The 25375-nt window shown below is 45.1% G+C and overlaps 1 protein-coding gene across 2 annotated transcripts in view; it reads left to right on the top strand.

Moving 5' to 3' along the window:
• Positions 1 to 25375, top strand: part of LOC138638768 (cytochrome P450 2K4-like) — a 226642-nt gene that overhangs the window by 57776 nt on the left and 143491 nt on the right. For both annotated transcript variants that reach the window (XM_069728337.1, XM_069728338.1), the window contains 2 exons: positions 21371 to 21531; positions 22638 to 22811. In XM_069728337.1, coding sequence (XP_069584438.1) covers positions 21371 to 21531; positions 22638 to 22811 — 335 coding nt within the window. The remainder of the gene's footprint in view (positions 1 to 21370; positions 21532 to 22637; positions 22812 to 25375) is intronic.

Genomic DNA, 25375 nt, shown 5'->3' with positions numbered 1-25375 from the left:
GGGTGTGATCATCAAAACCAGACAAGACTGGGGCAGTTTTTTTGGGGGGAAAATGCACCCTTTTTTATATAAACAGAAAAACTCTTATGATATTTTGAATTTCAGTGCTTTGAAAAGCCATAAATGACACATGCAATATAAACATCACTAAAATATAAACATTCTGTCACATTTGTTGACTTTTCTTTTTTTCTCATTCCGATTTATTGACCATGTAAATACTAATATTTAGGCAGCATGATATAAAGTCTACTTATAGTTTGAGATGACTTTACAGAATAAACTGTGATGTGTATATATGAGGAGCTATCCCATGTTTGGTCATAGTATAACTTGTACCCTGCATCTTTTCATTTTTTCATTTGCAGTTTTCTCCTCTGTCAGGGGCGTAATGACCACAGTCGCAGTAGTCACCGCTGCGACCTGGTCTGGAGGATCAGGGGCCTGCCGACTTCAACTGGATGTACGTCCTTGGAAGCACATCCAGCTGAAGTGGTGTATCGGGAATGTGTGCTACAATACATGCTGTTGTACAATCAGAGGCTAGCAGCTGACATTGGCATGCGTGTGACGAGCGCATGGCATTGACGTCTTACGCTCCTGTCGGACACCGAAGTCAATTGCTGACTTCACAAGAGGATGCGTTTGGCAGAGAAGTGAAGAGAAGGTGAGTATTTCGCAATTTATATTTTTTTAAATCAGTGGCCATGCTAGTTCATGGATGACTACGGGTGTTCATTATACTTTCTCAATGACTATGGGGTACATTATACTTTATGGATGACTATGGGGTGGATTATACATTATGGATGACTATGTGGTACATTATACTTTGTAAATGACTATGGGGTGAATTATGTTTTATTGAAGAGTAAGGAGTACAATAAACTTTATGGATGACTATGGACTATGCATTATACTTTATAGATGACTATGAGGTGCAGTATACTTTATGTAAGACTATTGGATGTACATTATTCTTTATGGTGGACTATGAGTTGCATATTATACTATATGGTTGACAATGGCCTGTGCATTATATTACATGAAGGATAATGGCTGTATATTATACTAATATGGATGACTATGGTCTGTGCATTATGCTACATGAATGACTATGGAGGGTGCATTATACTTATTCTATTGAGCCCCCATGCTATGTATGCCCCTGGTGTGTTTAATGGTTTATTTTCTTCTATACATTAAAAAATAACATCAGAATGGGGGATACAAACCAAGATGGGGATATATACCTGGATTGGTTGTATGTATATATATGTATATATATGTTGTGAAGGCAACATAGATTCCAGTGTTAATAGGAGCACTTGGAGCAGTGACCCCTAAGTTAGAAGAATGGCTACAACAGATCCCAGGAGCAACATCTGAGCTCTCTGTCCTGAAAGGCGCAATGCTGGGAACAACTAAGATGCTGCGCAGAACCCACAAACTCCCAGGCCTCTGGTAGAGGACCCAAGAATGAGAAAGAACGACACTCACCACCCCCATTGAGGGTGAGAAGGAGGTTTTTTATATCTAATATATAAAGCTGAATCTGTGTGTGTGTATGTGTATATGTCCGGGATTGGCATCTGCACCGTCGCAGCTACAGCCACAAAATTTTCCACAGTCACACGTCTGGACCCCGAGATCGTCATAGGCTATGTTGTGAGGCGAAATTTTAACCCCGCGCATTCGAATTCACCAAACAATTTTGCCCCTATCTACATAGTGGGGAAAAAGTGAAAGGAAAAGTGTTGGAGGCAAATTGACAGCTGCTAGATGTGAACAAGGGGGACTTAAAGAATGAGAGCGATGGCGCCAAAGAGTATATACCGTACAGTTGCTAAGGTGGGGCCCCGACATGGGATACTCACCACACACGGGGATATGAACACACACACAAAATGTGCCACTCACTACCACGTACTTGAACACATATACCACCCTCAGCACACATTTCACCACACATACACCAACCTCGCCACATAAAAGTCGAAACACAAAACTCGCCACTCAAAACTCGCCACGCGCAAAACTCGCCACATGCAAAACTAGGCTCACGCAAAACTCGCCACACATGCAAAACTCATCTCATGGAAAACTCTACACACTCAAAACTTGCTGCACACAACTTGCTACACTAACTTGTCACATGCAACTCGACACAAAAAAAGTTGCTACACGCATGTCACCACACAAAACTCATCTCAGAAAAGTCGCATGCATGACGCCACACGCAACTCAACACACACAACTTGACAAACAAAACTCGCCCTAAAACACACACAAGTCTGGTATTATCCTTCAAAAATAAAAATCTAATTAATAAGCAGACAAACTACAAGAGCAACAAATGTTCCATATAGGAAATACGGCAGCTGTCAGTCACATGACCTGTCTATTAGGTGTATGTGTGAGCTAATATATACTGCCAGGGGGAGGGCTTCCTGTTGGCTGGGGATTTATCAGGCGGCCAATTTAGCTTACAAATACTGAGGTAAAAATACTGACCAAATAACGTGTGAACAAGGTCTAATACAGGAGGAGATGACACATAGATATATACTATATACAGGAGGAGAGGACACACAGGTACATACTATATACAGGGGAGATGACACACAGGTATATACTATATACAGGAGGAGATGACACACAGGTATATACTATATACAGGAGGAAACGTGCAACACAAAGACACTGTATTAAAATTAATTTTATTAATAGTAATATAAAGTAAAAAATAATAATATACAAAAGTAGATATTGAACACACTATAGTGGTATAATAGGACACCTCAAAATATACAAACTAAATAAATAATACCTATACTCATATGGCACAAATATTGCACAAAAATTATGATAAATATATAGTCATATATACCCAGATGAAAAATAGTGCAAAAAATATACATATTATAAAAATAAAAAGTTCTATGAATAATATGTGCAAAAATGCAAAAATGTGCAAAATATAAACACAAAAAATGCCAAAGTACTATGAAGCGGTGTATGTGAAAAAACTAATAGACCAAAAAAAAGAAAAAGCGGGAAATGAATAATGCTAAATATATCCAATATATTGCACAACCCAACTAAATATATATATATATATATATATATATATATATGTATATATGTGCAAATAGTGCTAAATAAAAATCTAGGCGCTAGAAAGTGCAAAAAGGTGTAAGCAATATTACAATCCCTGCATATTATATAAGGTTTGCTGCTATAAAGTGCAGACGTGCTGATGACCAATACTGGGTCCCTATATTGCACAATACCACGCATTAAACAACAATAAAAGGTAGTGCAACAATAAGATAGGATAATATAACCAAGGTACTAAAGTGCAAACAGTGCCTAAATGAGACCGCCGCTATTGTACCCTAGCAGCAGCATAGGTAGCATAAGTAAGAGTTAGATAGCTAACAGAGGCTCCACATACCTATAAGTGCTCAGTCCCTACGTATGTTTCAGCTGAATGCCTACTTCCGGGGCCTACTCCCCCACCATCTTAGAGAAGGGTATTACAGTGATTGGCTTGCTTTCTGCGGCATCACAGGGGCTATAAAGGAGCGTGCACGCCGACCGCCATCTTACTGCTGCTGATCTGAGCATAGGGAGAGGTTGCTGTAGCTTCGTCTGAAGCAGGGATATTGTTAGGGAGGGAAGATTAACCCCCCAAACCGCTTGTGCTGTACCGATTTCCACTGTCCAACATCACCTTTTCTTTGCAGGGACAGTGGAGGCTAGATTTTTGTGCATCAGCTCTTTAGCTTATAAGGCTCCCTGATAGCTGCATTGCTGTTTGTACGCCGCTGTGCAAACCAACTGCTTTTTTCAAAGCAAAAATCCTGTTGCTCCTTTCTGCACAGTTATCTTGTTTATTTTTCCAAACTTTTGTGTGCAGCAGTCCTTTTTATTGCTGCCATACTTGTCCTGAGATCATTGTAGGGAGATTGAAATTGTACTACAGTCCTTGTATTTTTTTACATATCTTCCAGCCACGTTCTGCCACTTGCATTGTGTAGTGTAATACACTGAGCCTGAGTTTTGGTGCAGTCTCCCCCCAAAAAAAGGGAGATTTAAATTGCACTAAGTGGATCTACGTCAGTTCTGTTACACACTATTGTGTGCAGCAGTCCTTTTTATTGCTGCCATACTTGTCCTTTGATCATTGTAGGGAGATTGAAATGCTACTACAGCCCTTGTATTTTTGATATATCTGCCAACCACTTTCTGCCACTCAAACTGTGTAATGTAATACAGTGGGCCTGATTTTTTTCTGCTGTCTCCCACACCTAAAAAATGGAGATTTATATTGCCACTGAGTGCATCTGCGTCAGTCCTGTTTGTGGCATCTGTCATCCACTTTCTGCCACTCAAACTGTGTAATGTAATACACTGGGCCTGATTTTTCCTGCATTCTCCCACACCTAAAAAATGGAGATTTATATTGCCACTGAGTGCATCTGTGTCAGTCCTGTTTGTGGCATATCTGTCATCCACTTTCTGCCACGCAAACTGTATAGTGTAATACAGTGGGCCTGATTTTTTCCTGCATTCTCCCACACGTAAAAAGGGAGATTATATTGCCACTGAGTGCATCTGCGTCAGTCCTGTTTGTGGCATATCTGTCATCAACTTTCTGCCACTCAAACTGTGTAGTGTAATACAGTGGGCCTGATTTTTTCCTGCATTCTCCCACACCTAAAAAAGGGAGATTTGTATTGCCACTAAGTGCATCTGCGTCAGTCCTGTTTGTGGCATATCTGTCATCCACTTTCTGCCACTCAAACTGTGTTGTGTAATACAGTGGGCCTGATTTTCCCAGCAGTCTCACACACCTATAAAGGGAGATTTAAACTCACAACAAGTTTACGTACACCTTCTAACTGGTTTTACAGTACCATATAACGTTTGTTAGTATGGTTACATTTTTCCAAGAATGAGGAAGTCTGGTGGAAGAGGTCGTGGCCGTGGGCGGTCATTGCCAGCTGGTAATGATGGTAGTGGTGGTGGAGCATCAGGTGGTCGTGGGAAAAGCAATATAGCACCTAAGTCTCGAGTTGTTCAGCCACCGTCATCGTCTGGCTACACAAGGCCTCGATCGCTCCCTTTTCTGGGAGTAGGAAAACCGCTTTTAAAGCCGGAGCAGCAGGAACAAGTTTTGGCTTTCCTTGCTGACTAGCTCTTTTGCCTTCTCTTCGGAAAGTGCAAAATGTAAAAGCAACGCGTCGTCAGTGAATGTTCCCAGTCACGGACAAGTCGCTTCCTTGCGTTCTTCACCCAGAACAACAGGGAAGGATGCGTCAGGGGACACAACGGGTTACTCCATGGAGCTCTTTACACATACCGTTCCTGGGTTAGAAAGGGACATTGTTAACAGGCCATGCCCATTACAGCTTTCAGCTGGCAGGCCCGAATCTGGCCAAAAACGTTTGTCAAAACCAAAAACAGTTGTAGGACAGCGTGGTCATCCGGTTACAGTAGCTCAGTGTGCAATGCCTGAAAAGGTATTCGATAGTAGGAAGGGTGAAGTCTGGCAATTTTTTAACCAAGATCTGAATGATCGGTGCAAAGTGATCTGTAAGAAATGCTCAAGGACCTTTAGCAGAGGTCAGAATGTCAAAAATTTAAATACAAGTTGCATGCGTAGACATTTAACCACCATGCACTTGCAAGCCTGGACTAACGATCAAACGTCCCGTAAAGTTGTTGCACCTGCTCACAATGAAGCTAGTCAGCAACGCTACATTCCTTCCCTCACTGTAAGCCCACCGTTTATGACACCACCTGCAGCAAATGTGGAGGTATCGTCACAAGGCCAAAGCAGTCAGGGAATCACCAGGTTCTTGGTAGGAAACACTGTATGTAGGCTAACAGCAAGAATACCATCACCAACCCTCTCTCAGTCTGCCATGTCCACCACCACCCCCGCTAGTTCCACCATATGCAGCTCTACAGTCCAGCTCACCCCACAAGAAACTCTCCTTAGGAAAAGGATGTACTCATCCTCTCATCCGCGTGCACAGGGTTTGAACGCTCACATTGCTAGACTAATCTCGTTAGAGATGATGCTCTACCAGTTGGTTGAAAGTGTAGCTTTCAAAGCCCTGATGGCCTACGCAGTACCACACTATGACCTTCCCAGTCGACACTTCTTTGCGAGAAAAGCCATCCCAGCCCTCCACCAGACTGTCAAAGACCGCATTGTCCATGCACTCAGGCAATCATCAGTAGAAAGGTGCACCTCACAACAGATGCATGGACCAGTAGGCATGGCCAGGGAAGTTACGTCTCTATCACGGCGCACTGGGTTATTGTGGTGGATGCAGGGTACACAGGGGACAGCCATAGTGGCACAGTTCTGCCTAGCCCATGGTCTAGGAAACAGTTGGCTGTAGGCATTTGCTCCTCCTCCTCCTCCTGCTCCTCCAGAAGCGAAAGCTCGTCCACAGAGTGCAGTCGCACAACCACTCCATCCGCAGCTGCCAGTGTTGCAACCGTGGTGTCCCATTATGGAACAGCTTGTGGGAAGCGTCAGCAGGCTGTGTTGGAAATGAAGTGTTTGGGCAACAACTAGTGTTGAGCATTCCGATACCGCAAGTATCGGGTATCGGCCGATACTTGCGGTATCGGAATTCCGATACCGAGATCCGATATTTTTGTGATATCGGGTATCGGTATCGGAAGTGTAAAATAAAGAATTAAAATAAAAAATATTGTTATATTCACCTCTCCGGCGGCCCCTGGACATCTGCGCGAGGAACCGGCGTCCGGCACGGCTTCTTTCTTCAAAATGCGCGCCTTTAGGACCTGTGGTATGACGTCCCGGCTTCTGATTGGTCGCGTGCCGCCCATGTGACCGCCACGCGACCAATCAGAAGCCGCGACGTCATTCCTCAGCTAAAGTCCTAGAATGAGCGCCTTTTAGGACCTGAGGAATGACGTCGCGGCTTCTGATTGGTCGCGTGGCGGTCACATGGGCGGCACGCGACCAATCAGAAGCCGGGACGTCATTCCACAGGTCCTAAAGGCGCGCATTTTGAAGAAAGAAGCCGTGCCGGACGCCGGATCCTCCCGCTGATGTCCAGGGGCCGCCGGAGAGGTGAATATAACAATATTTTTTATTTTAATTCTTTATTTTACACTTTAATATGGATCCCAGGGCCTGAAGGAGAGTTTCCTCTCCTTCAGACCCTGGGATCCATGAGGATACATTCCGATACTTGATGTCCCATTGACTTGTATTGGTATCGGATATCGGTATCGGCGATATCCGATATTTTTCGGGTATCGGCCGATACTATCCGATACCGATACTTTCAAGTATCGGACGGTATCGCTCAACACTAGCAACAACACACACACTGCGGAAGTTCTGTCCGACTTCTTGCAGCAAGAAACTAAGTCATGGCTGGGCAGTGGACATCTTGAGGCAGGCAAGGTAGTCAGTGATAACGGAAGGAATTTTATGGCTGCCATAGCCCTTTCATAACTGAAACACATTCCTTGCCTGGCTCACACCTTGAACCTGGTAGTGTAGTGCTTCCTGAAAAGTTATCCGGGGTTACCCGCCCTGCTCCTGAAGGTGCGAAGACTTTGCTCGCACATCTGCCGTTCGCCCGTACACTCCAGCCGTATGCAGAACCATCAGCGATCTTTGAATCTTCCCGAGCACTGCCTAATAATCGACGTTGCAACAAGGTGGAACTCCACACTGCACATGCTTCAGAGGCTTTTGCAAACAGAGGTGTGCTGTTACGTATTTGTGGGAGGATACACATACGCAGGCAGGCAGTTGGATGGCAGACATGGAGTTGTCAGGTGTGCAGTGGTCGAAGCTACAAGATCTGTGTCAAGTCCTTCAGCGTTTTGAGGAATGCACACGCCTGGTTAGTGCAGGCGACGCCATCATAAGCATGAGCATCCCCCTAATGCGTCTTGTAGGGGTTGTACTCGCTCGGATGCATAGGAGGAAACAGGAGGCACATTCTCTTCAGCATTCATGTAGGTTTATTCACTCCATAAACCATTTAAGTCAGCAACACAAGGGTAAACAGTCTTACATTAGACGGAAAAGTCCTTAGTGTCCATAGTAGAGCTCCGCTCTCTCAGGTCTGTGGGCGCACAGACTGTGCTATGTCCAGCACGTAGGCTCTCCAGCCTAAAGATGGTCTCTGTGTGTTGTTCAGGACGCCTGTCCCCACGTGGAACTGTCCAACAAACAGGCCACTCTGCAGTGTCCAGCCAGGACACATGGAAGTTTGTCCACCCTGACAGACTTCCAAACACTCTCACTCCTTAGGCTACACACACCTCTTTACATAAGTGTAACCACACCCAGATACCTGTCACATGGCCAGTCAGGTGAGTGTGACATCACCACAGGTCCTTCAACACAAAACCATCTTAGGTATTCAAACACGCCTCTTAAGGTGGGTTTGTAGGTGACTGAACCCACCCATCTCTCCAATCACCTGGAAGCCTTCCCAATGTAAACAAATCCCTCAGCAGTAGATCTGCTTGAGCAAAACATACCCAGGCTTCCATCACAGGGCCATACACCTCTGCGATACATACTGTCCATTAATCACATGACCTTTAGCCATGCTACATACCTCCCCCCTCTGCCTAAAGCCGTGGGGCTTGGCACTTGTCCTAAACCGACTAGAGACCCCTCTCAGTCATCCCTGACAGTCAAACCATCTGTCTAAGTCAGGGACTATTATTGAACCCTTTCGTCGGCATTCATCATCCCTTTCCATCACATCCTTTGATAACGATGTCCCCTTGTCATCTCGTCTGCTATAGGATCTCCTGCTTAGGTCACTTAACCCTGAGCTAACTGAGGCATCACTGCTTCTACCTGTTTCATCAGGCCACCTTCTCCCATGGTCTTTATTGCCTGAAGAGCAATCCATCCACTTTTCACTATGTCCTCTGTTAGCTTCATCTTGAGGACTTCTGGTCTTACGCAAACTTCTTCGCGTCTCTGGCAACTGTTTATTAACTTACAGTCTCTCAAGTCTCAGCTGCTCTACCTCCCTTAGGTATGCCATGCAATATTCCAGGAGCATGCGGATATTCCTAAGACTCTCTTTGGATCCGACAACCAGGAACGGAACCATCCCATCTTCACCCATGACCTGGACCTCTTCATCAGCCGGTACCCTTAGTCTCTTCAGACCGGATTTATCCAACATCTCCTGCATCACTCTCCCAAGTTTCCCAATGACTTTCGCCACCAGAACTTTGGGTACTTGGACTGTGTCTTCCACTAAGCCCAGTCGACTAAGAGATCTCCTTTCACGCTCCAAACGTCGAACGGCTTCATCATTCTTCAAAATGATCCTCTGTTTTGCACGGAGGCAGTGTAGGTGCATATCCCTCAGGACAGCCACCTGCTTCACTGTGACTTCACTAGTCGACAGTATGACCAACTGCTGAGTCTCAGGCGCCCAGTGCACACTACACGCCTCTACTGCCTTTCTAAATGCCTCATGCACACCCTTCCTGGCGCATGCTTCTCGCATGTCTTCGGGTACTTCTATTATGCTCTTGAAAAGCGGGGTCTCATCTTCACGGACATCTGCCACGACCGGGAGACTGTCTTGTTCCGCTTTTAGCACGAACTCTTCCTCAGTCTTTTCTTCTGCTTGAGCCTTTGCCAAGATGGGCATTGGCAACTCCTCTGCCAGGCAGCGACCCTCCTCCTCTCTCTGGAGAAGCTCCTGCTGATGCTTTTCTTGAGCCATTCTGAGCACGTCCATATCTTTTAATATGGCCCTATTCATGGCCTGACACACCGACAGGTGACGTCTGAGTTCAAAGACCTCCTTCTCTAGGTCACCCACTTTGTGCTCAATTGCTTGCCTCAGGACCCTTTCTTGTTCGATAGACTCTTTAAGCAGCTCTATCTCGCTTCTCCCGTCCTCTGGATTGGTAGAGCATCCACCACTTGAGGAGGTATTTACTTCAGGCACCACTTCTTTGGTGGCTTTCTCCACTTCTGCACCCCCAGACTTTGCACTGTCAGCGTCAGCCCTCTCTTGGGTCTCAGTAGTGACATCTTTAGTTTCGTCCCTTTTCCCTGGGACTTTAAAGTACTTCAGAAACTCCAAGTCCTCAGCACCAGGTTTTCTGGAGCCTTTACCATCTTCCGTCAAACCTTCACAAGGTGCAACTGATTCCGCCCCTTTGCCTTTTCTATGTCTCCGGCGATGGGAGGTAGACTTGCCAGCTGCACCTGAGTCAGCCTTACTGCACTCTTTTCCACTGGTGTCATCGTCTGAATGAGAGTCACCCCCTCTCACACTGTCATCCTGGAACAGTAATTCCCCATTTAAACACGTGTCAGACGCACACTTTCTTCTAGTCACCTGGAACTCTGGACTATCGACCTTAGGTGTCGCCATCTCCTTTTCACACATCACACAATCTGGAATCACTACAGCCGCCTGTTGTGGTGGGGCTCCCTTAGAGTCATTCCGACTCCGTTCAGAGCAGTCAGACACTCCCCTTTCCTCCCACAAGTCCCAAAACCTTTCAAAGTCCTGGCCTATTACAACAGGGAATGGCAAGTCTGGAACTACAGGTACATCATGGCTGGCAATAATCGTGGGCGACTCAAAGATTACCCTGGACACCGGATAATCCCTAGCGACCCCATGACTGCAGTGAACTTCCATCTTCCTTCCGGGAATCAGATAGACAGGGAGTGTGGCGCTCACCAGCGTCACCAGGCTCCCTGAGTCCAGAAGTCCAGTTACGCACACTCCATTGACTTCTACAGAACAGCTCTGTGACATCTTGTCAGATGGAAAGTCAGTACAATATTCTGGACATGTGCTATTTGAACACTGAACCCGGCAACAGTCCATCAGCACATTCGCCGCCGCCCCTTTTTGAGCCACCACCCTTATTTGGGTCACCGCCCCTTTTTGGACTCCACCCCCTTTTGGGTTACCGCCCCCTTGTGGACATTTTCTCCTTTAGGGCCACCACCCCTTTTAGGGACTCCACCCCCTTTTGGGCAACTACCCCCTTTTGAGACGCAGCCCCTTTTTGGCCAACCATAATTATTTGGGGTCACCGCTCTGTTTTGGGTCTCCACCCCACTTCTTGGGACACCACACCACTCTGGGGTACACCCTGTGGACTTCCCCACAGTACTCTCAAGCCCCAATAGTTCCACAGTATATGTCTCTTTAGCCCAGGACTGGCCCTTTAAGAGTCTGCACGACCTAAATCAGCAATGTCCTTTTTTTGTTTTTTCTTTTTGCTGCAACTGCAGCTACACTTCCCAAGGCTCTGCACCGCAGACTTCGTGAACCCGCCGATCCACAGCAAGCCGCTTGTCACCTTTGTGGACCCGCCGATCCACAGCAAGCCGCTTGTCACCTTCGTGCCTCCACCGAGCCACAGCAAACTTCGTGACCTCACCAAGCCACAGCAAGCTGACTCTCAGGAAAAAAAAACTCAGTCTCTCACTGACCTCTGGTCAGCATAGCACAGACTCCTGTCTGTTACAAAAAAAATCACTGATCCCGATCAGCACAACACACGGTTTTCAGACCGTTACCCTCTGGCAACCTGCACGGGTTCTGGACACCTCTTGGCCTCAGAGGTGCCCCAGACACAATGTCTCTTTCTTTGTTTCACAATGACCCCGGTCAGCACACCACGGATCTCCATCCGTTCTCAGCTTTACAGCCCAAACATATTTTCTCACTGATCCCAATCAGTATCACACGGACTCCTGTCCGTTACCTGCCGGCCACACAGGTTCCCAGATCCCTCTTCTCCTCAGAGGTATCCCATAAACAGCAGTTCTAACTGATCCCGATCAGTATTTTCTCACGGTTGTCAAGACCGTCCACTCCTCTGGCTCAGTCCAGCCAGCGCTGCAACATGTGCTCCCTGGATCGTTGCCCGCATTCGAAACACCAATTGTAGGGGTTGAACTCGCTCGGATGCATAGGAGGAAACAGGAGGCACATTCTCTTCAGCGTTCATATAGGTTTATTCACTCCATAAACCATTTAAGTCAGCAACACAAGGGTAAACAGTCTTACATTAGACGGAAAAGTCCTTAGTGTACATAGTAGAGCTCCGCTCTCTCAGGTCTGTGGGCGCACAGACTGTGCTATGTCCAGCACATAGGCTCTCCAGCCTAAAGATGGTCTCTGTGTGTTGTTCAGAACGCCTGTCCCCACGTGGAACCGTCCAACACACAGGCCACTCTGCAGTGTCCAGCCAGGACACATGGAAGTTTGTCCACCTTAACAGACTTCCAAACACTCTCACTCCTTGGGCTACACACACCTCTACATAAGTGTAACCACACCCAGATACCTGTCACATGGCCAGTCAGGTAAATGTGACATCACCACAGGTCCTTCAACACAAAACCATCTTAGGTATTCAAACACGCCTCTTAGGGTGGGTTTGTAGGTGACTGAACCCACCCATCTCTCCAATCACCTGGAAGCCTTCCCAATGTAAACAAATCCCTCAGCAGTAGATCTGCTTGAGCAAAACATACCCAGGCTTCCATCACAGGGTCACCCACCTCTGCGATACATACCGTCCATTAATCACATGACCTTTAGCCACGCTACAATCTGCTGATGCAAAGTTTGACGCACATAAAGGAGCAGGCGTCTGCAACCGAGGATGAGGCTAGCCTTGATGACAGTCAGCCACTGTCTGCTCAGGGGAGTCTCCTGGACGAGGTGGCGGAGGACGAGGAGGATGATGGGGATGAATATTTATGGGAGGAGGAAGCTTCTCAGTGGGCATTAGAAACTGGTGGAGTTGCAAGGTCAGGTACAGGGTTTTTGAGGGAGACAAGTGACGTTGATTTGCCAGAAAGTGCTCCTCAAACCAGCACAGGTAGTGAATTGACACCTGGAACATTGGCCCACATGGCAGATTATGCCTTGCGTATCCTAAAAAGGGACCCCCGCATTATAACAATGATAACTGATGACGATTACTGGTTGGCCTGCCTCCTGGATCCATGCTATAAAGGGAAATTGCAAAATATCATGCCACATGAGAACCTTGAGCAAATATTGGCAACCAAACAAGCAACTCTTGTAGACCATTTGATTCAGGCATTCCCAGCACACAGCGGCGGTGATGGTTCTCACACTAGCTGCAGGGGGCAACATGGCAGAGGTGTTAGAGGTGCACAAATCAGAAGTGGCGTTGGACAGAGGGGTTTTCTGACCAGGTTGTGGAGTGATTTCTCAATGACCGCAGACAGGACAGGTACTGCAGCATCAATTCAAAGTGACAGGAGACAACATTTGTCCAGTATGGTTACTAACTATTTTTCCTCCCTTATTGATGTTCTCCCTCACCTGTCATTCCCTTTTGATTACTGGGCATCCAAAATAGACACCTGGCCTGAATTGGCAGAATAAGCATTGCAGGATCTTGATTGCCCAGCAGCTAGTGTGCTATCAGAAAGAGTATTCAGTGCTGCTGGTTCAATACTGACCGAAAAAAGGAGTTGTCTGGCTACCCAAAATGTTAATGATCTAACCTTTATTAAAATTAACCAATCATGGATTTCTAATTATTTTGCCCCACCTTTACGGGCTGACACCTAGCTTTCCTGTAAAAAGGTCTTGCTTTTGGACTGGTCTTACTGACTGTTCCAATTTTCCATTTGCATCTGCTGTATGTCCACCATACGACATTTTTACACCTCCCTAAATGGGCTGAACCCCCCCAAGGGGCTGTGGTCACCACTTGGCGCAAGCACCCGTGAGAGTGCCGTTTGTCTGAAGAGGTGGGTGTGCCCACTTTTGGTCGACGGCACTGGCACATGGTCCCTCATAGTACAATGAAGTGTCTCTGGTGGTGGTGGTGCTCAGCCAATGTCAGACACACCGTTGTAACATGAGGGGCCCTGGGCCAGTACCGCCGGCCACGAGAGAATGTCCCCCCCAAGCTCAAACAGTGCTCTACCACTTGCAAATTATCTCTCACTGCTCCACCACTGTTTAGTCTATGCGGTTAAATCCTTCAATGGCACTGCCAATACCAATTTGTTGACATATATAATGCTAGTAAAAATATTCAGGGGTCCTGTCCTACATCTACACCAGTTAATGCTTTGCGCCAAATACCACTGTCTGCAAGTCAGCAGAGGAGCCCACCCCTGTACCTAGGTATGCCACCTGTTTATTTGTTAATTTTTTTTTTGCCAGACATTAACCTCAATTTATTATTTTGGCCTACTAACTGTGTCAGACACTCCTACCAATTGTCCTCCGCTGACCACACCAATGCTGCCTGTGTACCCCTGGAACCTATCTAAAAGTGCATAGAGCCTACTTTTTTTATTTTAGGCCTAGTAAGTCTGTCTGCGGTCCCTCTTTCCAATTGTCCTCCACTGACCACACCAATGCTGCCTGGGTACCCATGGAACCTATGTAAATCTGCATAGAGCCTACTTTTTTAATTTTAGGCCTAGTAAGTCTGTCTGCGGTCCCTCCTTCCAATTGTCCTTCACTGACCACACCAATGCTGCCTGTGTACCCCTGGAACCTATTTAAAAGTGCATAGAGCCTACTTTTTTATTTTAGGCTTAGTAAGTCTGTCTGCAGTCCCTACTTCCAATTGTCCTCCACTGACCACACCAATGCTGCCTGTGTACCCCTGGAACCTATTTAAAAGTGCATACAGCCTACTTTTTTTATTTTAGGCCTGGTAAGTCTGTCTGCGGTCCCTCCTTCCAATTGTCGTCCACTGACCACACCAATGCTGCCTGTGTACCCCTGGAACCTATTTAAAAGTGCATAGAGACTACTTTTTTTATTTTAGGCCTAGTAAGTCTGTCTGCGGTCCCTCCTTCCAATTGTCCTCCACTGACCACATCAATGCTGCCTGTGTACCCATGGAACCTATGTAAATCTGCATAGAGCCAACTTTTTTTGTTTTAGGCCTAGTAAGTCTGTCTGTGGTCCCTCCTTCCAATTGTCCTCCACTGACCACAGCAATGCTGCCTGTGTACCCCTGGAACCTATTTAAAAGTGCATAGAGCCTACTTTTTTATTTTAGGCCTAGTAAGTCTGTCTGCGGTCCCTCCTTCCAATTGTCCTCCACTGACCACACCAATGCTGCCTGTGTACCCATGGAACCTATGTAAATCTGCATAGAGCCAATTTTTTTTTTATTTTAGGCCTAGTAAGTCTGTCTGCGGTCCCTCCTTCCAATTGTCCTCCACTGACCACACCAATGCTGCCTGTGTACCCCTGGAACCTATTTAAAAGTGCATAGAGCCTACTTTTTTATTTTAGGCCTAGTAAGTCTGTCTGCGGTCCCTCCTTCCAATTGTCCTCCACTGACCACACCAATGCTGCCTGTGTACCCCTGGAACCTATTTAAAAGTGCATAGAGCCTACTTTTTTATTTTAGGCCTAGTAAGTCTGTCTGCGGTCCCTCCTTCCAATTGTCCTCCGCTGACCACACCAATGCTGCCCGTGTACCCCTGGAACCTTTTTTAAACTGCTTTGAGCCAACTTTTTGGTTTGAGGTCTACTACCTGTGTCTGTCTTTGCCACTCAATACAGCTGTCCTCCTCTTAAAAAAGCTGAGCTTCAATTGTCAGGTTTTCAGCCTATCAGAATTTTAAAATTGCATTGGAACTACTAGTTTGGTTGGGGCCTACTAACGGTGTCTGCCGCTCCTTGGTGTTCTCCTGTTTTTTTTTCATTAGCTTCAATCTTCAGTACTGTTTAATATTTATTTTATTTTCACAAAGTTACACATAACAACAAAAACATAGATTATTTCCATTACAAATTATAATTACATCACAAAAGAAGAGAGAAAAAAAAATAAAAATTTAACAGCTATGTTAAGACAAATAATATTTACTCACAGTCCAGGTTTGCCAAATCATTGCTACCTTTTTTCTCCTAGTACGAGACTGAGACAACATTAATTCATATTTACAGTTCACGTTCAGCCTTTCGGTCAGCTCTTTTAGGGTTGGAGGAGAGGTCTCCATCCATTTTCTAGTCAACAATATCAGAGCCGCTATCAATATATGTGATATCAACCCTCTAATTTGTTTAGGAAATATTTCCAAACCGATGTGTAAAATCGCCATTGATGGAGTAATTTGTACCATTAACCCGTAATCTCCATACTCAGTTTCAACACATCACCCCAGAAGGATAAAAGCTTCGGGCACAAGTACCGGATATGTCTCTGGTTGCCTACTAGTCCACATCCTCGCCAACATAAATGGGAGGATTGCGGATCAAATTTTGCAATTCTCTCTGGGCATAGATACCATCTCTTTTGAGTTTTCTTTAATTGTTCCACGTGATTTATACAGGCTGACACTCTCTTAACCTCCTTTATGCTATTTCCCCATCGTTTCAATTCTAATACCAACCCCTAACTCTAATTCCCATATTGTCATATAGGGCAGTTTAATCTCTTCCACTGGATTAACTAAAGCTCTATAAAACACCGATATTCCTTTTATAATTGGACCTACTGTTACTATAAGTTTTCCCATCTTTCCCTCTCCCGTAGTACCGGAGTGTCTCGCTATTACAATTTTATTTAGAAAATCCCTAATTTGTAAATACTGATAAAAATATTTTCGTATTCTAGTATATTTATTAGCCAATTGATCAAAAGGGATTACTCCAGTAGTGTTGAGCGATACCTTCCGATATGTGAAAGTATCGGTATCGGACTGTATCGGCCGATATCCGAAAAATATCGGATATCGCCGATACCGATACCCGATACCAATACAAGTCAATGGGACACAAATATCGGAAGTGATCCTGGAATGGTTCCCAGGGTTTGAAGGAGAGGAAACACTCCTTCAGGCCCTGGGATCCATATTCATGTAAAAAATAAAGAATAAAAATAAAAAATATGGATATACTCACCCCTCCAGCGGACCCTGGACCTTAGCGGTGTAACCGGCAGCATCCGTTCCTAAGAATGCAGGGTAAAGGACCTTCGATGACGTCGCGGCTTGTGATTGGTCGCGTGACCGCTCATGTGACCGCTCACGCGACCAATGACAAGCCGCGACGTCATCGCAGGTCATCACTCGCTCATTCTTAGGAACGGAGGCTGCCGGTTGCAGCGGTTACAACCAGGGCGCGTCCGAGGGTGAGTATATCCATATTTTTTATTTTTATTCTTTATTTTACAAATGAATATTCATCCCGATCCCGATTCACGACATCGCAAAAATATCGGAACTCGGTGTCGGAATTCCGATACCGCAAATATCGGCCGATGGCCGATACTTTCGGTATCGGAATGCTTAACACTAATCTTCAGGCTTTCATCCTATGTTTTTTTTTAAATATTAAACTGCATTTGGCCTACTAGTTTGGTTGGGGCCTACTAACGGTGTCTGCCGCTCCTAGGTGTTCTCCTGGTTTACTTTCCCGAGCTTCAATCTTCAGGCTTTCGTTAAGTAGTTTTCATATTGAATTGCATTTGGCCTACTACTTTGGTTGGGGCCTACTAACGGTGTCTGCCGCTCCTAGGTGTTCTCCTGGTTTACTTTCCCGAGCTTCAATCTTCAGGCTTTCGTTAAGTAGTTTTAATATTGAACTGCATTTGGCCTACTACTTTGGTTGGGGCCTACTAACGGTGTCTGCCGCTCCAAGGTGTTCTCCTGGTTTACTTTCCTTAGCTTTAATCTTAAGGCTTTCATTAAGTGGTTTTAATATTACACTGCATTTGCCCTACTAGTTTTGTTGGGGCCTACTAACGGTGTCTGCCACTCCAAGGTTTTCTCCTGGTTTCCTTTCCTGAGCTACAATCTTCAGGCTTTCATTACCGTATATACTCGAGTATAAGCAGAGATTTTCAGCCCAAATTTTTGGGCTGAAAGTGCCCCTCTCGGCTTATACTCGAGTCAAGGTGGATGGCAGGGTCGGCGGGTGAGGGGGTGAGGGCGCTGAGGCATACTTACCTGCTTCCAGCGATCCTGACGCTCCCCCTGCCGTCCCACGGTCTTCGGTGCTGCAGTTCTTCCCCTCTTCAGCGGTCACGTGGGACCGCTCATTAGAGAAATGAATAGGCGGCTCCACCTCCCATAGGGGTGGAGCCGCCTATTCATTTCTCTAATCAGCGGTAACGGTGACCGCTGATAGAGGAAGAAGCTGCGGCACCGAAGACAGCTGTACGGGAGAAGGAGCCGGACGCCAGGACCAGGTGAGTATCGCATAGTCACCTGTCCACGTTCCAGCCGCCGGGCGCCGCTCCATCTTCCCGGCGCCGCTCCATCTTCCCGGCGTCTCTGCGCTCTGACTGTTCAGGTCAGAGGGCGCGATGACGCATATAGTGTGCGCGCCGCCCTCTGCCTGATCAGTCAGTGCGGAGAGAGACGCCGGGACCGGACGCTGGGAGCTGCAAGCAAGAGAGGTGAGTATGTGTTTTTTTTTTTTTTACTGCAGCAGCAGCGACAATGGCAGAGCTTTCTATGGGGAAATATGAATGGTGCAGAGCACTATATGGGGCACAGCTATGGGGCAATAATGAACGGTACAGAGCACTATATGGGGCACAGCTATAGGGCAATATGAACGGTGCAGAGCACTATATGGGGCAGAGCTATAGGGCAATAATGAACGGTGCAGAGCACTATATGGGGCACAGCTATAGGGCAATAATGAACGGTGCAGAGCACTATATGGGGCACAGCTATAGGGCAATAATGAACGGTGCAGAGCACTATATGGGGCACAGCTATAGGACAATAATGAACGGTGCAGTGCACTATATGGCACAGCTATAGGGCAATAATGAACAGTGCAGAGCACTATATGGCACAGTTATGGGGAAATAATGAACGGTGCAGAGCACTATATGGCACAGCTATGGGGAAATAATGAACGGTGCAGAGCACTATATGGCACAGCTATGGGGCAATAATGAACGGTGCAGAGCACTATATGACACAGCTATGGGGCAATAATGAACGGTGCAGAGCACTATGTGGCACAGCTATGGGGAAATAATGAACGGTGCAGAGCACTATATGGCACAGCTATGGGGAAATAATGATCTATTTTTATTATAGAAATTCACCGGTAAATGCTGCATTTCCACCCTAGGCTTATACTCGAGTCAATAAGTTTTCCCAGTTTTTTGTGGCAAAATTAGGGGGGCGGCTTATACTCGGGTCGGCTTATACTCGAGTATATACGGTAAGTAGTTTTAATATTACACTGCATTTGACCTACTAGTTTGGTTGGGGCCTACTAACGGTGTCTGCCGCTCCAAGGTTTTCTCCTGGTTTACTTTCCTGAGCTTCAATCTTCAGGCTTTCATTAAGTAGTTTTAATATTGAATTGCATTTGGCCTATTACTTTGGTTGGGGCCTACTAACGGTGTCTGCCGCTCCAACATTTTCTCCTGGTTTACTTTCTTGAGCTTCTATCTTCAGGCTTTCATTAAGTAGTTTTAATATTACACTACATTTGGTCTACTAGTTTGGTTGGGGCCTACTAACGGTGTCTGCCGCTCCAAGGTTATCTCCTGGTTTCCTTTCCTGAGCTTCTATCTTCAGGCTTTCATTAAGTAGTTTTAATATTACACTGCATTTGGCCTCCTAGTTTGGTTGGGGCCTACTAACGGTGTTTGCTGCTCCAAGGTGTTCTCCTGGTTTCCATTCCAGAGCTTCTATCTTCAGGCTTTCATTAAGTAGTTTTTAGATTACACTGCATTTGGCCTACTAGTTTGGTTGGGGCCTACTAACGGTGTCTGCCGCTCCTAGGTGTTCTCCTGGTTTCCTTTACTGAGCTTCTATCTTCAGGCTTTCATTAAGTTGTTTTTAGATTACACTGCATTTGGCCCACTAGTTTGGTTGGGGCCTACTAACGGTGTCTGCCGCTTCAAGGTTTTCTTTCCTGAGCTTCTATCTTCAGGCTTTTATTAAGTAGTTTTAATATTACACTACATTTGGCCTACTTGTTTGGTTGGGGCCTACTAACGGTGTCTGCCGCTCCTTGCTGTTCTCCTCCACTGAACAAAGCAGTGCCGCCTGTGTACTCCTGTTACCATTTTTGAACTGCATTTAGCCTACTTACTGATTTGGGCCTATTCACTGTGTCAGCCTCTCATTGCAGTTGCCCTCCACTGAACAAAGCAATGCCGCCTGGTTAGTCCTGTTACCAATTTTGAAATGCATTTAGCCCACTTTATTATTTGGGCCTATATCTGTGTTTCCTCCTCATCCTGCCCATTGCCCAGCCAGTGCTAGATGAGTCTGCTGGTATATTGACCCAGACCACTACATTCCCCTTGCACGCTACACAGCCAGAATCTGACCCTGCTGAAAGTCAGGTTCCTCTTCCCGCATACCATACCACCTTACACGGGGACAAAGAGGAAGGTGCAGATGAAAGTGCAGGTTCCTTCATCAGGTGGGGGGGAATACTCGTTGGCGACGTCACTGGCACAGGGCCCCTCATAGTACGCAAAAGTGTCGCTGCCGGTGAGAAGCACGCCCGCCGTGCAAACACACCGCCGTACTTTGAGGGGCCCTGTGCCAGTGCCAATGCCAACGAGTGGGCCCCCTCTGCTTGCTCAGGATCACAGCACTTGCAAAGTTGAAATACTTACCTCTCCCTGCTCCACTGCCGTGACGTGGTCCAAGTTTCCTGGGCCCACTAAATACTTGAACCAGCCATGCCCCCCACAACTTTAGCCAAATGACCCCCAATTTCCAATGCCTAACTATTATTATAAGGTAAATTTAGATTGACAAGCTTCAGTAACAAGAATGGATGTTTTTGCCATTAAAGTGGGCACTGTAGGTGTTCTCCTGGCCTCCACTCACTGCCGACTATGCTTCCCCATTGACTTGCATTGGGTTTTGTGTTTCGGTCGATCCCTGACTTTTCGCGATAATCGGCCGATTTCACTTGACTCGAATTTTGAGATAGTCGGGTTTCGCGAAACCCGACTCGATCCTAAAAAACTAAAAGTCGCTCAACCCTAGTTATATCTACTAGCTGTTATCTACAGACTGATTCCTTGTAAATCAATTCACCATGTTTTGCAACATATCCTCTTGAGTGCCGAGTTTTACTACTACTATGCATACGGATTGGCTCAGGCACCTCATCTATCTACACCAGAGTGTCATTTCTGATTTTTCTACTCAAAATTAGACAAAGATATGTTTTTCAGTTTTCTTACAACAGTTGAGCTAAAATTCTGACGCATTTAGCTGAGACAATTTTCCCAACTTTGGTCATTAACAAAAGGTAAATGGTCTAATCTGCAATATGTTTTATAGGAGTATGAACATATTTTATAACTTGGATTTCTGTATTTCCAGGAGAGCCATTTGATAACACCAGGATCATATCCTCAGCAGTTTCCAATATCATCGTCTCAATGTTATTTGGGAATCGTATGGATTATGAAGATCCACAACTTAACAGGCTCTTGGATTTAATTAATGAAAATATTCAGCTTCTGGCAGACAAAATGGTTTTAGTTAGGTTACTCTTTTTATTTTTCTTGATTTATTTTCTTATAATATAATATTTCTAATATAAATGTCATTATATAATGGCAATGGACAGTTCTACCTATGGATAATTTAACTTGGTTTGTTCAAAAACTACCAATTAGGGTCAGCAACAAAGAATTAGTTGTGATCCAAATACTGGAACCTCTACCAGTTCTGTGATGGAAGATCTGACATGCCCTTGTCTGCATGAAGACGCGTTCTCAGGATTGACTTTGGATATATATATAAATATATATATATATATATATATATATATATATATATATATTTGCAGGTTGATTTGATGTGAATCAGGTCTCTTTTTTTTACAAATAAATCAAAGCTGTGAAATGTAAAGAATCTGTGAATCCCCATAATACTTTGCAGCTACCTCATCACATGTCAAAGCCCATCTATACAGCAGTTAGTATCATAGCCTGTGTAAAAACTGAAGCAGGGAATGCAGCAGCCATTCTGTGGTGAATCTGGATAGTAAAACAATATCATAACTCACAACTTAGACATAAATATGGGGAGAGAAAGCCATAAATCACTGAAAAACTGTGCAAATCATGTGTGACAGCAGAACAGTAAAGAAGATTACGACATGAGGAAAGAGAATAACACAGATTTAATTGTAAGGGTGAGGCATTGCAAAGTCTTTTTGTCTGTGAAGCATGACCAGGAAGGGAAACAAAGCTGCTGCTTGCTTTTCGAGTGAGGTTATAGTGCTGCTGCAATTCAGTCACACATTATCTTTGCATTTATGTTGAAGCAAGCCATCAATATTGCGGAAAGAAAAAAAAATTATGTTGAACATCACTTTGACATTACTAAAATTGTTCTTGTGCTAATAACTTGAAAGGGAATAGATACAGTCGTAAGAGACCTCAGAGTGTCTGATCACTAGGAATAACCCTTTAAACTGTTGTAACTCCTAAACACTTAACAATAATAACACAGGTGACCATGGCAGATCGAGCAGATTTTTAATTCCAGCATACATATATTAGGAGAGGTGTCCATGTTGTTTTACACTATCATGTATGGTTTACTTTATACATCTTTTTTCAACATTGTATCATTCCAGTTATACAATTTATATCCAGTTCTGGGTATTTTACCAGGAAGCCACAAAAGATTTCAGAAGAATGTCAAGGAGCTGCATACGTTCATTCAGTGCACATTTATGAAGAATCTTAAAGAGTTGGACATGAATGATCAGCGAAGCTTCATTGATGCATTTCTTGCAAAGCAGAGCATGGTACACTAATTTTTTTTTGTCTAGGACTGCTGACACACTTGTCAATTCATTGTTATTTTCCTTAATATAGGGACTAGAGATGGGCGAACCCGATCAGTAAAGTTTGGCATCTGTACCGAATATCTACCGTGGCAGTAAATTGATTACTACCAGTCAATCATCCGCGGTTCCCATGCTGTCAAATGACAGTATGAGCCCGCAGCTGTGGTCGGAGGTATAAAGTTTACCTCCAGCCACTGATGCCAGCTGATGGGACTAGTGATGAGCGAGTGTACTCATTGCTCGTGTTGTCTCCGAGTATTTATTAGTGTTCGGTAGTGTTGAGCATTCCGATACCGCAAGTATCGGGTATCGGCCGATACTTGCGGTATCGGAATTCCGATACCGAGATCCGATACTTTTGTGGTATCGGGTATCGGTATCGGATCCATAGGGATGTGTAAAATAAAGAATTAAAATAAAAAATATTGATATGCTCACCTCTCCGGCGGCCCCTGGACATCACGCTGGTAACCGGCCGGCTTCTTTGTTTAAAATGAGCGCCTTTAGGACCTGCGAATGACGTCGCGGGTTCTGATTGGTTGCGTGCCGCTCATGTGACCGCCACGCGACCAATCAGAAGCCGCGACGTCATTCTCATTCACTAAACTCCTAATTCTAGGAATTAAGGACCTGCGAATGACGTCGCGGCTTCTGATTGGTCGCGTGGCGGTCACATGGGCGGCACACGACCAATCAGAACCCGCGACGTCATTCGCAGGTCCTAGAGGCGCTCATTTTAAACAAAGAAGCCTGCCGGTTACCAGCGTGAAGTCCAGGGGCCGCCGGAGAGGTGAATATATCAATATTTTTTATTTTAATTCTTTATTTTACACCTTAATATGGATCCCAGGGCCTGAAGGAGAGTTTCCTCTCCTTCAGACCCTGGGAACCATCACAATACCTTCCAATACTTGGTGTCCCATTGACTTGTATTGGTATCGGATATCGGTATCGGCGATATCCGATATTTTTCGGGTATCGGCCGATACTATCCGATACCGATACTTTCAAGTATCGGACGGTATCGCTCAACACTAGTGTTCGGAGATTTAGTTTTCCTTGCAGCAGCTGCATGATTTGCGACTAATAGACAGCTTGATTATATGTGGGGATTCCCTAGCAAACAGGCAACCCCCACATGTACTCAAGCTGGCTAACAGACATAAATCATGCAATTGCATCAGCAAAAACTAAATCTCTGAACACTAACAAATGCTCGGAGATCACCCAAGCGTGCTCGGGAAAACCCAAGCAACGAGTATACTCGCTCACCACTAAATGGGACCACTGCTGTGAATATAACACAAGTTATAGTGAATCTTCTCACACAAAAATATATTTCTATATTATTCTAGTCAGTTCCTCCTACTCTATAACATGCTCTTTAGTGTTGCACTCAAAGTCTCTTCACAGATTAAAAACCCATTGTTGTAAGAATTTTCACTTCAAAAGGGCTCTTGTTTGTATCTTAGGCACATAATATGGTGTCCCTGTTAGAGATGGGTGGACCTCTGGATGTATGATTGGGTCTGGCGGATTCTGCCAAACAGTTAAAAAAAAAGTTTGGGTTCAGGAACCAGAACAGTACCCGGACCCGAACCCCATTCGCTTGAATAGGGGGCCCAAACAACCAGTGTTTGCTACGCTGTCATGTACATGACAGTGTAGAAAACTCTGTTTCTGATAGACAGTAAAATCATTACCGCCAGTCAGACAGCTGCAGTTCCCACGCTGCCAAATAACAGCGTGAGCCCGTCGCTGTGATTGGAGCTATAAAGTTTACCTCCAGTCACTGGTGTCGGCTGATGGGACAACTGCTCCCATCAAACCAAAGCCTGCTGCTGCTAATAACAGTGAGAGCAGGTGGCGGCTGATGGGAATATTCATTAGCCGGCGCCTGCGCTCTAAATAAATAATAAAAAAAAACAACGTGGGTTCCCCTGTATTTTTATAATCAGCCACCCTCAGCTGTCAGTATTAGCAAGGTTGGTTTTCAAGAATAGAGGATTCCCCAAGCTGTTTTTTTAATTATTTAAATAAATAATTTAAAAAAATCGGCGTAGGGTCCCCCCCATGTTTGACAGCCAGCTTTGCTTAAGCAGATATCTCAGGGCTGGTATTCTCAGCTGGTAATGGCCATGGATATTGAACTCCCCACCTAAAAATAACAGCCCGGAGATGCCCCAGAAAAAGGCACATCTATTAGCTGGGCCAATTCTGGTGCTTTGCCCTGCTCTTCCCACTTGCCCTATAATGGTGGCTAGAAGGGTTCATATTTGTGGGGTTGATGTCACCTTTGTATTTTCTGGTGACATCAAGCCCATGAATTAGTCTAATCTAATAGTTACATGGTAAATAAAGACACAGCCAGAATGATATATTTTATTTGAACTAAATACAAACCACACTTTTCCCTTTTTTATTTAAAAATAACCAACACAGTTATACTCATCTAACATCCATTCCAATGGAATCCCTTGTCACCTGTAATAAAAAACAAAACAAAACAATATCCTCACCTA

This window comes from Ranitomeya imitator, chromosome 5, assembly GCF_032444005.1.
Source record: "Ranitomeya imitator isolate aRanImi1 chromosome 5, aRanImi1.pri, whole genome shotgun sequence".
NCBI classification, from domain to species: domain Eukaryota; kingdom Metazoa; phylum Chordata; class Amphibia; order Anura; family Dendrobatidae; genus Ranitomeya; species Ranitomeya imitator.
Note: the sequence above shows the minus strand (reverse complement) of the source record. Positions and strands in the feature narration are given on the sequence as shown.